Source organism: Mus musculus, chromosome 2 (assembly GCF_000001635.26).
Source record: "Mus musculus strain C57BL/6J chromosome 2, GRCm38.p6 C57BL/6J".
Classification (NCBI taxonomy): domain Eukaryota; kingdom Metazoa; phylum Chordata; class Mammalia; order Rodentia; family Muridae; genus Mus; species Mus musculus.
The window spans coordinates 26,329,765-26,345,057 of NC_000068.7; the positions used below are offsets into that span (position 1 = coordinate 26,329,765).

The 15,293-nt window shown below is 52.0% G+C and overlaps 1 protein-coding gene across 8 annotated transcripts in view; it reads left to right on the forward strand.

The window, feature by feature from the left end:
* The window catches only part of Gpsm1 (G-protein signalling modulator 1 (AGS3-like, C. elegans)), a 33,627-nt gene that overhangs the window by 15,154 nt on the left and 3,180 nt on the right, over window positions 1-15,293 (forward strand). For 4 of the 8 annotated variants that reach the window (NM_001355574.1, NM_001355575.1, NM_153410.5 and 1 more), the window contains exons 10-12: window positions 9,872-9,942; window positions 10,641-10,820; window positions 14,838-14,994. In NM_001355574.1, the coding sequence (NP_001342503.1) occupies window positions 9,872-9,942; window positions 10,641-10,820; window positions 14,838-14,994 (408 nt within the window). Of the gene's footprint in view, window positions 1-9,871; window positions 9,943-10,640; window positions 12,667-14,837; window positions 14,995-15,293 lie in introns of those variants that run through there. The other 4 variants (NM_001355576.1, NM_001199146.1, XR_003953699.1 and 1 more) reach the window with 3 other exon arrangements.

A 15,293-nucleotide genomic window follows, 5' to 3' on the forward strand; every position in this document is an offset into this window, starting at 1 on the left:
TTGGTTTCTTGGGGCCCATAAGGCCTTAAGAGGGAGGCGAAACCTCACGAGGGAGCCAGCTGCTCCCTGCCTATTGAGTTTGCCAGGAATGGAGCCCCAGCTCCTCATGAATGTTTTTTCCAGGAGCACCCACTGACTCCAGCCTCTCAGGCCATTCAGAAGGGATACTTGCTACCATGAGAGCCACTGGTTCCTTGAGCCTGGAATTTCTCAGTATGACCTGGCCTGGAAAATAAGGGTGGGGACAGAGGAGAGGAGCAAAGGCTTCTAGGACCCTCAGCTACCCCATGTGGCAAGAGCTACAGTGACTAATGGATGGGATAGGGTTGCGCAGTGTGAGCCTCTGGCTGCCAGGTTCCCATGGTAGATAGCGCTGTACAGAGCTCCTAGAACAGCCCTCAGCCCATGTACCCTGAGCAGGGCTGGCTGGCTTCTGGAAAGATTCCCACAGAGGCAGCCAGCTCCTTATCCTGACTCTTCCTCTAAGCTAAGCAAAAGGCAGGGGTGGGGGTGGGGGGGAGTCACAAGTGAATGGCCAGGGACAAGGCAGCTCTGTCCTCCTCACATTGGCTCCTCTGCTCTGCCTTGCATGCCAGACCCTTCCCAGCTGGGGCCCCCAGAAGCCACCTCCCCACAGGGCTTCTTGCCGCCAACGGCTGGGCCCTGGACACTGGAGAATAGTCTATCCTCCAAGGAGGACATCAGAGAGGGCTCTGGTACCCCGAAGTTCTGGGATGCAGTTGCTGAAGGCAGGCCAGCACTCTGAGAGTCTGAGTGGTCCCGAGGGAGACTCCTACTCAGGTGAGCCGGGAATGCACAGGGTCAGAAAGCCAGGAGAGAACTGGACTGCGCCGAGGCAAGTGAGATGGGCTGGGCCTGCCTCCTGTAAACTGTCCAGGAGCTAAGTGGGTGCATACCCAGAGTCAGTCGGAGTGGTTCTGGTGCAGAGGACTAGGTGGGTACCCCAAAGGGCACGACCCAGAAGGGTTGGGGATGGATGGCCTCCTGGGACGAGGGAATTCACTCTTCCTGGGCTGGAGGGAAGTCACAGCCGGGGAGTGTTGGCATTCCGTTATTGAACTCAGTCTGGGACGGTATTTACATGTGGCTGTGGCCTGGGGGACTGCAGGACAAGACACTCATTGATGGCTTGAAAGAGTGGGAGTGGTTTGAGTGGGCAGTGGGGAGAGCCATGCATGAGGGCGTGGGCAGTGAGTGCTGGTGTGTATTTGGAGCATGTAGGTGTGATGGTGGCCTTGGGCTTGAGGCAAGACAAAGGCTCAGTTTTGTTTTTTTGTTTTTTGTTTGCTTGTTTGTTTCCTGATTTGATTGGTATAAACAAGGGGCTCTTGTGCAGGAAGCTAGAGCCTGACTCCCTGAGGCCTTACCTCCCCTTGGTGGTATATTCTCAGCCAACGAAGCAGAAGCCACTGTTCTAGTCAGTGGGGAACTACCCTGTCCTCTGCTTCCCCTGCCCAGTCTCTCTGGCTGTGTAGCTGTCTGAGATCCTTATATATAGCAAACGTGGCTATGCTGACCACAGAGTGTAGCAGTATAGGAAGCAGGCAGGCAGTTTCTGTTTGTCCTTCTGCTGAACATGGCAAGGGAGAAGGGATGCTAGCCCTGGCTAGCCCTGCCAAACTTGATGGGCCTGGGCTAACACCCCCCTCCCAGTGACAAAGTATAAGCCCTCTGCTCTTGATGGTCTGTAGTCCCTCTCTTCCTTTGGGCTCAGTATTTCGATATCAGCCTAGGGCAGCTCACTGAGGTCCTGTGCCCTAGAGGCCTTTCTTTACTTCTGGGTCAGAGATATGCTTGCTGTGTTGTCTGAGGGGAAGTGTAGGCTGTGGGCTCTAGCCCTGGCCCTGTCTACCATTGTTCCCATACCTCAGTGTCCCATCCAGGAGGCAGGCCCACTAGTAGTGCTGAGGGTGACAGGCAGGCAAACGGCCTGAGTGCTGAGCCTGCTGTGCAGAAGTGTCTGTAGCAGTTGGGGCCGTGTGGAGGACCTGTGGACCTCCAGACCTAGTAGAGGGGGATTCCGTAGGTCTAACCAGGGGCTCACTGCATTTCTAGCATGGAGAAGGGACTAAAAGGACAGGTGAGGGACTGACACAGGAAGAACAGGGCCAGGTTCTTGATCTAGGTAGTTAAAACCACCAGTAAGAACCACCATGGATTGTGGATGCATTGGAAGGAGGACGGGACAAGGATCATCCATGGGTTTGGATACTCTCCCCTCAGACATAAAGGACAGGGGCTTCCACAAGACAGTGACTGTCCACCTTAGATGGATAGGCATACTGGAGAAGTTTCTAGACCTTGTACTGTAGGCGGGATGGGCAGGAAGCTGAAGGAGGGGTCAGGATCTGAGGCCTCAGTGGACGTGGCTCAGCCAAGGAGGTATGGCCATTTGCACTGGCCTGACCTGACTTTTTTGACTCTAGACAGAGGATTGATTCATTTTGCTGGGCTCTGCGGGCCTCCTGCCCTGCCTGTGCACAAGGAGGTGCCCTCCCTGAGCCAGCTTGTAGGCTGTGATTCAGAAAGACTGTTTGGGCCCTCTCTGCTCTCCAGAGGATGCATCCTGGGAGGTCTGTTAGTGCATGTCAGAGACCAGGAAGATGGCCCCACGCTCTGTGTGTCTTCATTATTTCTTCCTTAGAGTTGTCTTCTAAGCTGGGCATTAAGTGGCCTATGGCCCATGGCTGCTGCAGCTGCATCTGGGACTGACTGGCTATGGGGAGCCTGTGTTGAGGGCAGGAGTGACAGCAGGCAGGGCCCTTCTGGGTGTGTCCTCCCTGTCGGGTCCCTCTGTAGTCCCTGGATGCAGTCTTTACATCCCTCTGGGTGGCCTTTCCCAATGGGATGTTGTATTTCTGAACCACTTGAGGGCAGACACAAGTCTGTCTCCCTCAAAAGTCCCAGCTTGGACGGGGGTGGAGTCAGACATGCCCTTCTGATGGCTTTTCCTGTCTCACTGGGTATTTTATGCTCTGTATTACTTTCACTCAGGGCTGGTCTAATGCCATCAGGCTATAAAGGCCTGTGGGACCCTTCAGGAGGCCTGGGCTTGCCTGGTACTAATACATTCCTCTCCGCAACTTTGATTTTTTTGAGAAGGTAGCTTCAAACTCACTACGTAGCCAAGGCTGACCTTGAATTTGCTACTCATGAGTGCAGTGCTGGCCAGTTTGTCCTGTAAGGCAACAATGGTTAAGTCAGGGTATTAGCCAGTTCCCCGCTGAGCATGGTGGACATTGCAGATATGATGGTAACCAGTACCTGTCCGCCACTGGGGGTGTTCACTCACTAGGGGGTGAGCCCTGTAGGGCAGTGCCAGGATCGATCCAGTGTTTGCCAGCACTAGGCTGTCTTTCCTCAGTGCACTTCCTTGCCCCACAAGCCTTGCCCTGGGTGTGTATACCCTGTATGGTGTGCTCCTGAGCAGTAGGCTGTTATTAGACGCGTTCTCACGACCGGCCAGGAAGAATACAACAACCAGAATCTTCCACGGCAAAGCTTTATTGCTTATATCTTTATCGGGCCAGAGTGTAAGAAGCAAGAGAGGGAAGCAAGAGAGAGCAAGAAGCAAGAGAGAGAGAAAAACGAAACCCCTTCTATTTTAAAGAGAACAACCATTGCCTAGGGCGCATCACTCCCTGATTGGCTGCAGCCCATGGCCGAGCTGACGTTCACGGGAAAAACAGAGTACAAGTGGTCGTAAATACCCTTGGCTCATGCGCAGATTATTTGTTTACCAACTTAGAACACAGGATGTCAGCGCCATCTTGTGACGGCGAATGTGGGGGCGGCTTCCCACAGTTCCCCCTTTTTCTTTTAATAAGAGCAAATAGGCCACCCATATTAATGAGAGTGGAGATAGAGGTCAAATCCCCAGTGTGTAGGTAAAGGAGCCATGTACAGGATTAGCTCTTAGGCTCACAGGCTTTTACCCAGAGCAACCCTGACCTGCTCCCGTGTCGTTTTGCCTGGGGGAAGGGAACTAGGACACTGAACCTTCATGAAAGATGACATGTCTCCCTAGAATAGGCTCATATATGCCGCAGAGCCTTTCCATTGCAGTGCTTAGCCTTGCAACTCTCTCGGGCTGCTGAAGCACACTCACTCTATCTCGTGCAATGAGACTAGCCTCGTGAGATATAAGAGCTGAGTGGCCAGCGACCTATTGCCTAAGCATAGATATATCAGGGGAAGCTCCATGTTCTAGTCCTGCAAGCGCCTGGGCAATAACCACCTTGTCTCTCTTAGTTTGGGCCTTAAGCTTACAGACCAATCAAAGAAGCAACACTAATCCACAGCAAAGTGTATCTCCAAATAATATTAATCCCACCCAATTTTTTAAAGAAAGAAAATGCTGAGGAGATCCAATTGGGTAATCCTTTGGTCAGCGACAGGTCCAAGCGCGTGGAGTTGACCTGAAGTCTCAATTCTCGAAGGATCTGTAACATATACTGAAAAAGACTTTTTGACAAATTAGCTGCCCTAGTAAATTTAACATACTGAATGGAAATAACACACAATCCCGGAAACTTTTGTTCACATCCCTGCTGAGTTATTTGTCATAATACATCTAGTTGTTTCTGGACAAGATCTATGAGTTGATTAACCAGCATGAGACCTCTCTGTATCTTGACATTAGCTGAGGCCTGTTCATCTATGACTGTAGTCACTGAGGCTGACAAAGTGTTAATGGTGTCAGTCATCTGGACCTGTCCAGACAGAACCAAGGCTGTCTGAATTAAGGCCAAACCCAGTTCCCAGTTAGTGGTAAAAAAGCAGGAGAATACTTGAGCATTATACATCACCGTCATTGGGAGTGGAAATGTCGACATTATCCCCCAACGCTGCTCTCTCTTTATTATTGACGCCCTGGACATCACCAAGACGAGGGACATTAGTATTCCCTTGGTCAGTCTGGATTTTTCGGGTGAGTCTTTCTGGTACCCAAAATGGGTTGTCTTCATTCTGTGGGAAAACACAGATAGCTCCCCTGGATCTTATCAAGATAGGATCCGGGCCATACCATTTATTATCAAGGACATTTTTCCATTTAACCATCTCATTGGGCCTATCTGGCTCTGAACAATGACGTTCAGCCGCAGTATGGCCATGAGCATCAATATTTAAAAAATTGAGTGTAAAGAGTGCCAAAGACACCGACACTCTTGGTGCTCGGGGTACAGTCTCCTCAAAAGTTCCCCTCTTCTGTTTTATAAGATAGGCTTTGAGGGTGCGATGCGCACGCTCAACAATACCCTGTCCTTGAGGGTTGTATGGAAGTCCAGTCAGGTGGGTTACGTCCATCTGACGGCAGAACTGCTGAAATTTTTGGGACGTATAAGCTGGTCCATTATCAGTCTTAAGGAGTCTGGGTTTCCCCCAAGCACTCCATGCCTCAAGACAATGTTGAATCACATGTGAGGCTTTTTCTCCAGTTAACGGAGAAGCAAACATGATGCCAGAACATGTGTCAATGGACACATGGAGATATTGAAGTTTTCCAAAGGAAGAAACATGTGTAACATCCATTTGCCAGACCTGTAGAGGTCGAATACCGCGTGGGTTAATTCCCACATGAGGAACTGGCAAGAACTCACAGCAGCTTTGACATTGAGTAACAATGTCACGGGCTTCTTTTCTTGTCAAGGAGAAACGACTGCGTAATGTTTCAGCCGTCACATGAAAATTGTTATGAAAATTTCTTGCAGCCTCTACCGGGGATGATAGGGCAGCAGCCACCACTTTAGTGGCCTTATCTGCCAAATCATTTCCCAGAGCCATGGGGCCAGGTAGGCCTGAATGGGCTCTAACATGAGTAATATAAACAGGAGATCTTCTAGATAACAAAACTAATTGTATCTGCTGAAAAATATTGGCAACTCTACTGGAAGGCTTAATCACTCCAGCCACTTCTAAAAGATTTACTGCATTTACCACATAATAGGAATCTGACACAATATTAAGGGGTTCTAAAAAGGTTTTTAAAACTTCTAAGACCACTAAACATTCTACCACTTGAGGTGAATTTTCATTATATTGTTTGGATACCACTTTACCATTAGCCACATAGGCACCTATGCCAGTTTTTGATCCATCAGTATATACCACAATCCCATTTTTAAGTGGGTTTCTTACTGTTATTTGTGGAAACACAACAGATTGATTTTGGGCAAACTGTAAGATTGGATGTTTTGGATAATGGTTATCTATTTTTCCTGAAAAGGAGGTAACTAAAACTGCCCAATCATTAGATGCGGCTGCCAAGGTTTGAACCTGTGCAGCGGTATAAGGTACAATTAAAAGATATGGACTTTGCCCAAAGTGGGTGATTGCTGCTTTTAGGCCTTTAAGGGCAAGCTGTGCAATTGCATCAGGATACCAATCTATTATTTTAGCTGGGGATACGTTTGGATGGATCCACAACAATGGCCCATTCTGCCACAAAACTGCAGTTGGCAATTGTGCTGTCTTAAAGACACACAAACTGAAAGGCTGCGAATCCTCAATACGTTGTAATTGTGCATTCTGTAAGGCTTTTTCCACTTTTTGTAAGGCCTGGTTAGCAGCTAGAGTAAGAGTCCTAGGGGAGGAGATATGAGGATCTCCTTCTAAAATACTAAACAAAGGCCTTAACTCAGCGGAAGGAATCTTTAAAAAAGGTCTGAGCCAATTAATATCTCCCAACAGCTTTTGAAAATCATTTAAGGTATGGAGGTGATCTCTTCTTATCTCTACCTTTTGGGGCACAATCTTATCTGGGGACACCACAGAGCCCAAGAATTGTCCTGTATCAGAAATTTGGACCTTTTCTGTGGCTATCTGTAAACCCCACTGACTTAAAGTTTTAAGTAGAAAAGGATATGCCTTTTGTAGCATGGTAAGGTCTTTATGGCACAGGAGGATGTCATCCATGTAAAGGAGCAAAATTAAAGAGGGGAACTGTTCCCTCATTGGCAAAAGAGCTTTTTGCACATAAAGCTGGCACATTGTAGGACTATTGGACATCCCCTGTGGTAAGACCTTCCATTGATACCTCTTATCAGGTTTAGCAGAATAAGCTCTCTGACCCGTTAACAAATCAAAAGTCCACTCTCTCTGCTCTGGAGTTAAAGCAGCAGCGTTTGCTCGGGCCTGCGCCTGTGCCGCCTCCTGCCACAGAGCTCGCCATTCCACATATTTGGCCATACTAGGGAGAGCGGCTTTTGCAATCATTTGCCAGTCAGCAGGCGTTAGTGCCATACCAGCGAGCCTGTCTAACTGTACCAAGGTAAAATTAGCATTGGTTCCGTATTTACGAACCGACTCGGCAATTTCCTTAATCTGTACGTATTCTACCGGAGCGTGGACACGCCCACCCTCGGCTCCTTCAAAGACTGGAAATGCCTGTTCTATTTTCTTTTGTTCCTCTCGGGGAATGAATGAGTCTGCGCACTGCCTCTCTGCGCACTGCCTCTCTGCGCATTGCTGACGCACTACGGGCTGACGCACTACGCAGGGCGGGGACTCCGCATAGGGCGGGAGTGCACCTGGTAGCCGATTGCCCTGAGGCCAATTAGCAAACTGGCCTTCGCCAGCCGCTTTTGGCTTTTTTCTTGAATGACTAGTTAGCACTTTACTTGGCGGCTGGTATCCTTTTCTTTCATAATGAGCCGCTTTTTTCTCCCAGTCTGTTTCTTCAGAGCACAGGCTCCTTCTCCTAGAGACCTCCGCTAATCGATCTTTTTTCTTTTCTTTTTTCTTTTTCTTCCTTCTAATCTCTCCCCAGGTATTCCTACCTGACCTTAACTTTTCCTCGGGTTCAAGACCCTTGGAAAGGCCTGTATACTTACCGTTTCTCCTTGCTCCTACTCTCTCTCCCCGCTTTACTTCTGATAGACTGTCCTGAATTTCCTCTAGAATTTTCAGCCCTATCTTAAGCACTATATAACATGTGAAAAGGAACAAAAGGGCTTCTAACACTAGAAAAAATTTAAGGCCAAACATAACTTGTAAAGCCATTTTCCACTTTACTTCTGATAGACTGTCTTGAATTTCCTTAGAAAGTTCAAGATCAGACTTACCTCGTTCCCCAGCTGAAAAGTTCTGAATTCATACAGTTGAATCCTTCTTAACAGTCTGCTTTACGGGAACCTTTATCACCGTCGTTCCCCAGCTGATGAGTTCTGAATTCGGCAGTTGAATCCTTCTCAACAGTCTGTGTTACGGGAACCTTATAACCTTGATTCGCAGTTCTGGTTCTGGAATGAGGTATCCCTCCTGCGCCAGTCCGGAGTTTTTTCTCGTCCCGGATTTTCTCGTCCCGGGTTTCGGCACCAATTGTTATTAGACGCGTTCTCACGACCGGCCAGGAAGAATACAACAACCAGAATCTTCCACGGCAAAGCTTTATTGCTTATATCTTTATCGGGCCAGAGTGTAAGAAGCAAGAGAGGGAAGCAAGAGAGAGCAAGAAGCAAGAGAGAGAGAAAAACGAAACCCCTTCTATTTTAAAGAGAACAACCATTGCCTAGGGCGCATCACTCCCTGATTGGCTGCAGCCCATGGCCGAGCTGACGTTCACGGGAAAAACAGAGTACAAGTGGTCGTAAATACCCTTGGCTCATGCGCAGATTATTTGTTTACCAACTTAGAACACAGGATGTCAGCGCCATCTTGTGACGGCGAATGTGGGGGCGGCTTCCCACAGTAGGCATCCAGCACTTGCCTGGGGACTGGAGAACAAATGAGGGGTGGGGATGGTGGCAGCTGTTAAAAGATATCCTGCTGGGGGCACATCAGCAGTTCCTTAGAGAACTGGTGCATCAGGGACAGGGAAGAGGCTGTGTCTTCAATTGCCAGGCACACTCTACTCCCCACTCCTGTCATGCCTCCTCAGGGCTGGGGACAGCATGCCCCTTCCTGAGGGTCCCCCCTTATTATCTCTTCACAGCTTGGTTCCATCCTGAATTGTCCATTTGTGGCTTGGCTGACCTGGCTCTGCTCTGTGTACAGACGGCCTGGCTGACTCCCAGGACTTGGGTCCTGCAGGTGGTCAAAGCAGCTGTCCGAGCCAGGCTCACTTCCCCAGTCTCCTTCCCATCCCAGCTGTGCTAGGAAGGGACCTGGGAACCAGGGTAGACTTGCTTCCCAGGCCAGCTAAAAATGAAGGTCAGGGACCCTGGGACTGGTAGTGGCACTGAGCACTCGGTGGTCCTGGGATCAGGTAGTAGCACCTTCCCACCCACCTGTGTTTGTGGACTTGGGGGCTGACAGTATGTCTCCTGTCAGAGCCCAGGGCTTGGTTCAAGCCATCTGCCAGGCTGAGCCCCACCCCAGGTTACTCAGTGTCCAGAATTCCCTACAGCAGGACTGACCTGAGCCATGACCTGTGGCACTGCTACTTCAGCCCTGGTGGTCCACAGTGAGCCTCGGGGACCCAGAGGTTCCTCCCTACCCCCGCCTCGTGTGGGTTCAGGAGGTAGAATGGGAAGATGAGGTGTGCTTCATGGAGAGGATCCTAGGAGTACACTGGCTGCCTTCCAGGCAGAAGGACCTGTGCCAGCTAAGTTGATAGGAAGCACGGGGCAGGGCTTGGCAGAGAATCCCATTGGGGGAGGCAGGGGGTAACACCAAAGCTAGCTCTACTGTGCCCTTCTCGAGGTCAGATCTGCCCTCATTCCTTGCCTGGCTCATCTAGTGCCCACAGTGACTCTGTGGACACTCGGGGGCTGCATTTTTCCCTTCACAAGAAGGGATGTGTGAACTCTGGCCCTGGGGTGTAGTACTGCTGAGTCCTTGGTCTCCCAGGTCCCTTGTTTGGCTAGTGGCCTCAAAGCTCGGGGTCAGCACTGGCTGTGATCTCTTCCAGGAGCAAGACCCAAACGGACACAGAGGCTGAGTGCCGAGACCTGGGACCTGCTGCGGCTCCCCCTGGACCGGGTGAGCTGGGGACCTGGGGACAGATGGCAGCAGAGACATAGTCAACATGTGGACTCGAGGTTAATGAGCCCAGTGTGCAGTATTTGCTGAGCTGTCAGCACACTCTTTGGGTCCTGTCCCCTGGGAGATGAATCTTCTTCCCCCAGCAGCCTGGGGCCCCACAGGAACCTATTTGTCACCATTCCACCATGAGGTGGTCTGATGCTACTCTCTGGTGTGAACCTTTCCCTGAGTGAGATGTCCTGGGTTCCTGTTTGTTCCCTGCTGCTGGACGCTGTCTGGGGTGGTGGTGGGGTGCAGAGAACAGCTGTTGTTGTTGAAGTAGTTGGTAGGCTTTGGCAAACCCCAAATCGGGGGAAAGGAGGAAGACTGACTGGTGTGGGCACTATGTGGCCCTAGGCAGTGTCTTAGACTCTCTGATCTTCTAGTTGTAAACAGTCTTTGGAGCATGAGTTCAAGGTCAGGGACACCTGTGGTCACCTGTGTAGCCTAGAACTGGAAGGCTGGCATTTAAGGAAGTTGGCACCACTCAAATGTCTGTCTGGCCTTGTTCTGTGCCCTCTGTACTTCATATTCCTTCTGAGACTGAATGCCTTCTGTGTTGGGGCATGAAGTTGGGGCAGCTGGGCCAACTGCTGAGAGGGGGCTTTGGTTTTAAATTGAGCTAGCCCATGTCCAACCTGCCTTTGCCTTTCCAGGAGCAGAATGGAGAGACCCACCACACAGGGGACTGGAGGGGTCCAGGCAGGGACTCGCTTCCCCTCCCCATGAGGAGCAGGAAGTACCAGGAAGGTCCAGATGCCATTGAGAGGAGACCCCGGGAGGGTAGTCACTCTCCACTGGACAGTGCTGATGTAAGGGTACAGGTGCCTCGTACGGTAGGTGCCTCCTGAGTTGAGGGGACATTTGTGACCATGACCACGAAGGCCTTTCTTCCCTCTCTGCCTATCCAGCCTGGAAGCAAGGCAGGGCTGAGCTGGAGACTAAGGGAGGCAGAGCTGTAAACTGCTGGGCCTTCTACCTGGCCTTGTGCATCCAGGTACTCTGAGGGCACAGAGCTCATAACTGTTAGGTGCACCTCAGGGAGCCCTCATAGACACTCCCAAGTCAGCCTTGCTGCAGGTAGGTTCTGTCTCTTTGTGGGACTTGATTTCCACCTTTGTCACTAGTCTTCAGGCAACCTCTGTGTCCCAGGCCCCTTCGTTGCCTTACTGGGACCTTTGAGACCTGGCTGCCCAGGCTGAGGAGCTGAGCTACACAGCTTACTCCAGGTACACTCTCCGCACCTCAGGGGTTGCTTTTGAGGTTCCAGAGTGGCTGGGTACAGGCCCAAACTCAAGGCACCCAGGCAGGGATACCAGTTTGGGAGTTCCTTGGCCTCAAACCTAAGAAGTGGTACAGCCAGCAACCCCATAATGTGCCTCAGAGTCTGAGAAGCCTCCTGGGGAGTCTCCTAAGTTGCAAAGTGGTGGCCCTGAGCTGAGGGATGTGAGGGATGGCTGGAGAAGGATGGGAAGGCCCCAAGTTTGCCCACAGGGCAGGTGCTAAGGGAAAAGAGGGGGCACATGCTCCACCCATGGGGAATGGCATCATGTGGAGGGCATGCTGGGTGGCAGTGCACACTGTTAACCCAGTACGGAAAGGACAGCAGAGAGCTAGCATCTGCCCAGTGTTCTGAAAGGTTTTTGCAGGGAGGTGCCACCTACTCTTCCTGGGCATCCTGATGGACTGCAGACCTGGTAGGAGGTTGGTGTGGCCCAGCAGGGACCCACGGCATAGCCTGGAAGCTCAGACTTCCTGGAGGCACTCAGCTTTCCTGAAATAGTAGGCTGAGTAGCTCAGTGGCCAGATAAAAGACTGGTAGCCAGTGGGTGGAGGGTGGGGCCTGCCAGAGATCCAGAGAAAGAGTCTGTATTTAGGCTTAAGAGTCTCTGTGTAGGACACTCAAGTCCTGAGGCTCTAGGAAGTAGCATGTAACACCCTCTCACTGCCACAGTCTCAGGTGGCCTGTGCTGCATAAGCCTTGGTTATTCTTAGTGCCTGGAGCCCACCCTTCCTGCCAGGGCGGCCGCCTCCAATTCCAGTCCAGCCCACTCTACTCCTATCACAAGGAGCTAGGAAGGGAACACATAGTCTCTTATCCCTGAGCTCAGAGGAAGGTTGTGGTAGAGCCAAGAGGCCACCCTGCCAATGTCAAGGGCTACCCAGGTCAGAATGGGAGTCAGTCTGGGGTGGCCTCAGAAGCAAACCTGAGAGAAGAGACTGGTTCTCTAGGGGCCTAGCTTTAGCTTTGGAAGGACGCCCAGGGGCCCAGGGGTTGGGTGGGAAAGGGCTTTCAAATAAGCTGTCCACCCCCACAGCCTTTAGCATGCCCACCCACAGGCCTCAAGGGGTGTGCTCTGTTGAGCTGGGGGAAGCCAGCTCAGTGTTTACAGAGTGAGGGTGTGTGTGTGTGTGTGTGTGTCTATGTGCATGCGCGCGCATTCAAGCACTTGTGAGCTGCAGCAGCGAGGGCGGGTATTGGGAGAGCCCAGCCTTCTCCCTAGCTCCTATTTAAGCATCAGGCGAAGACCGTGAGTCCCAGGAACGGTGAGGAGGCACTTGGCACTTGGGACAGGTGGTAGCAGCTGTGCCTGACACCTTGGCATCCTGCCTGGGCTACACGTGGCCTAACACCCACACAGTTCCTGATTGCTGCGACTGGAGGGAACCTGTGATCCTGCTGTGAGTGTGGGTCCTTGGACATACAGGGACTTAAGTCAGCCGAGGTAGGGGTGGGCCAGCCCAGGACTGTACACTCCTCTAGGAGCTGGGCTTAACTAAAATAGAAGAGATTGCAGTTAGACATCAAGAGGAACTCAAACCCATGGGAAAGAACCAGGACTTGAGGCAAAGGAGAGATTTAGGTGGTGGATGGTAGACAGGGAGACTTTTCACAGTCCTCACAGGGGCCTATGGTCTCAGACCTCGGCTCATGCTCCTGAGGGGCTATGAGAGGGAGGGGCAGGTCATGAAGCATAGGAAGTCCAAGTTCCCAGACTCCAGCCGGATGTGATTGCACTGTGTCCTGACAGCTCGGGAGCGAGGGCAAGAAGGGTCTCAGAGCAAATCCACATCCTTCAAGAGCTTCTGTCAAGGCAGGAAGTCTGAAGCAGGGGGCAGGGGGAGGAGGGAAGTGGGAGGGTGTGTGTGTGTGTGTGCATGTCTAAACAGACCCGTTCTATGGTGAAGCTTGGACCCTGCAGGCACCAGGCAGCTTTCTTTGAGCAGGTGTCCAATCCTCCAGAGACACCTGTGCAACCCCCACTGGCCTCAGGGAGTGCAGACTAGTCCCTGCTGGGCTTGCAGGCGCCACTCAGCCCAAGTGTTCCCTGTCCTCTGGCTGGGGCTAGGGCTGTCAGTGTTCTTTTCTCTTGGCTCTGATGGTGTCGGGCTGCCAGCCTTATTTAAGTCACAGAAGGACAAAGGTCCTGAAAGCAGCAAGGTCAGCCTGGGGACCGAAGGGTCTTTCTCTTCTCTGCCATGTGACTGTCCATAGCTCCCACAGCTGGGTTCCTATTAACATCAGAATCCTGAACTCAGTCCTAAATTGGCGTTGTTCACCAGGTCTGCTTGTATCTGGATCCCAGCTCTATTCTTACCTCTGTGTGACCTTAGGTAGGCTGTCAAACCTCTGTGCCTGTGCCTCTGTGCACAGAGACATCCCCGGCATGGGCCGGGCCATATGATGGAAATCTTCCTGTGCTCAGAAGAGCCAGACCCTCCCAGTCATTACTTTGTTGCTTTTTGTGTGGACTTTGGAGGGCTGGAGGCAGGTCCCAGTTTCTCACATCAAGCGGTTCTGGAGCCCATCTCATCCCTTGCCAGGCCTGGACTCTAGACCAGGCGTCTGAGGCCCCAGCCTGCAGAGTAAGCCAAAGCCAAGGCCATTCCTCCAGGGATGTGTAAAGTGAGTCTGGAGTGGCACAGCTTGCTCTAGGATGCTCAGGGTTCAGAAGTTTGCAAGCCTCCTCAGCCCCTGTGACTTGCCTAGGCTTAGGGCAGTCATCCCTGACCCAGGCTGTAGGCTACACCCCCACTCACCTACCATACATTGAAGGACAGATCCTGACATTCAGATCTGCCATCCTAGGGTTCCAAAACCTAGTACACACTCCAGAAAGTCCTTCCTCTTCAGGAAGGAACTCTCAGCAGTAGACATCTGTATACCCACCCTCCTATGCAGACCCAGCCCCGGCCCTTTCTGGACAAGGCTTCAGCCACCTGACCCCTCCCCTAGAAAACAGAGCATTCAGGGGTGTTAGCATCTTCCCTCATACACCGGCCCCCACATAGCTGTGTCTTCTGAGCTTCATGCTGTCTAGGACCCATTGTGCGGCAGAAACCCAGGAAGAGGGAAGACCTTCACCCCCGACCTGGGTCTCCACGGGTGATCCTTCCATCATTGCCTCCTGACTGACTTGAGATCACGTACCTGGTGGCCATCCCAGCTCCGTGCTTACAGAGGCTTGCTCACTGGGTGTTAGAGGGAAACAGGATCAGGGCTCGGCACAGAATGGAGCTCTGCATGACTGACAGGGCCCTCCGGGATGGAGTACAGGAGGCTTCCTGAAGGTGGTGGCTTCTGATCAGGCTTGAAGCTGGCTAGAAAGGGCTTGGCCAGGCCAAGGTAGCAGCAAGGCAGGGAAGTAACTGAGTCTGGCTGCGGGGTAGCAGCCACAGAAGTGGAGACAGGAGATGGGACAGATTTGGAGGCATTCTGTTAGGGATGGCAGCACCTGGGAGGGTTCTGCGACCCTAGGTCTTAGAAATGTGTGTTCAGGGTGGGCAGTCCTGCCGAAGGTCTAGGAGGCTGAGGCACAGAGGGCTGAATTGATGTTTCCCTCCCCACCCAGGGTATTCCCAGGGCCCCGTCTTCTGACGAGGAGTGTTTCTTTGACCTGCTGAGTAAGTTCCAGAGCAGTCGCATGGATGACCAGCGCTGTCCCCTGGAGGAAGGCCAGGCTGGGGCTGCTGAGGCCACAGCTGCCCCATCCGTGGAGGATAGAGCAGGTGAGTACAGTCTGGGTGAGGTCCACCAGCCAGACCCAGCACTATGTCTGGGAGCCCCCCAACAAGCAGGCTAGGCTGGCTGCAAAGGGCCTCTGTCATCCAGAGCTCCCTCCACACTTGTCCCTGAAGCTGCATCCTGGGAAGTATGTAATTACCCCACCCTGAAGAACACGAAGTGTCTATGCATCCCAGCCTTTGAGTGTGTGGGAGGCCAAAGCTTTCTCCTGTCAAAGTCCTGGGAGGCAGGGGTGGGAGGCAGGGCAGGGGCAAGATGGTTAGAGGCAAGCATCGGAGATTTA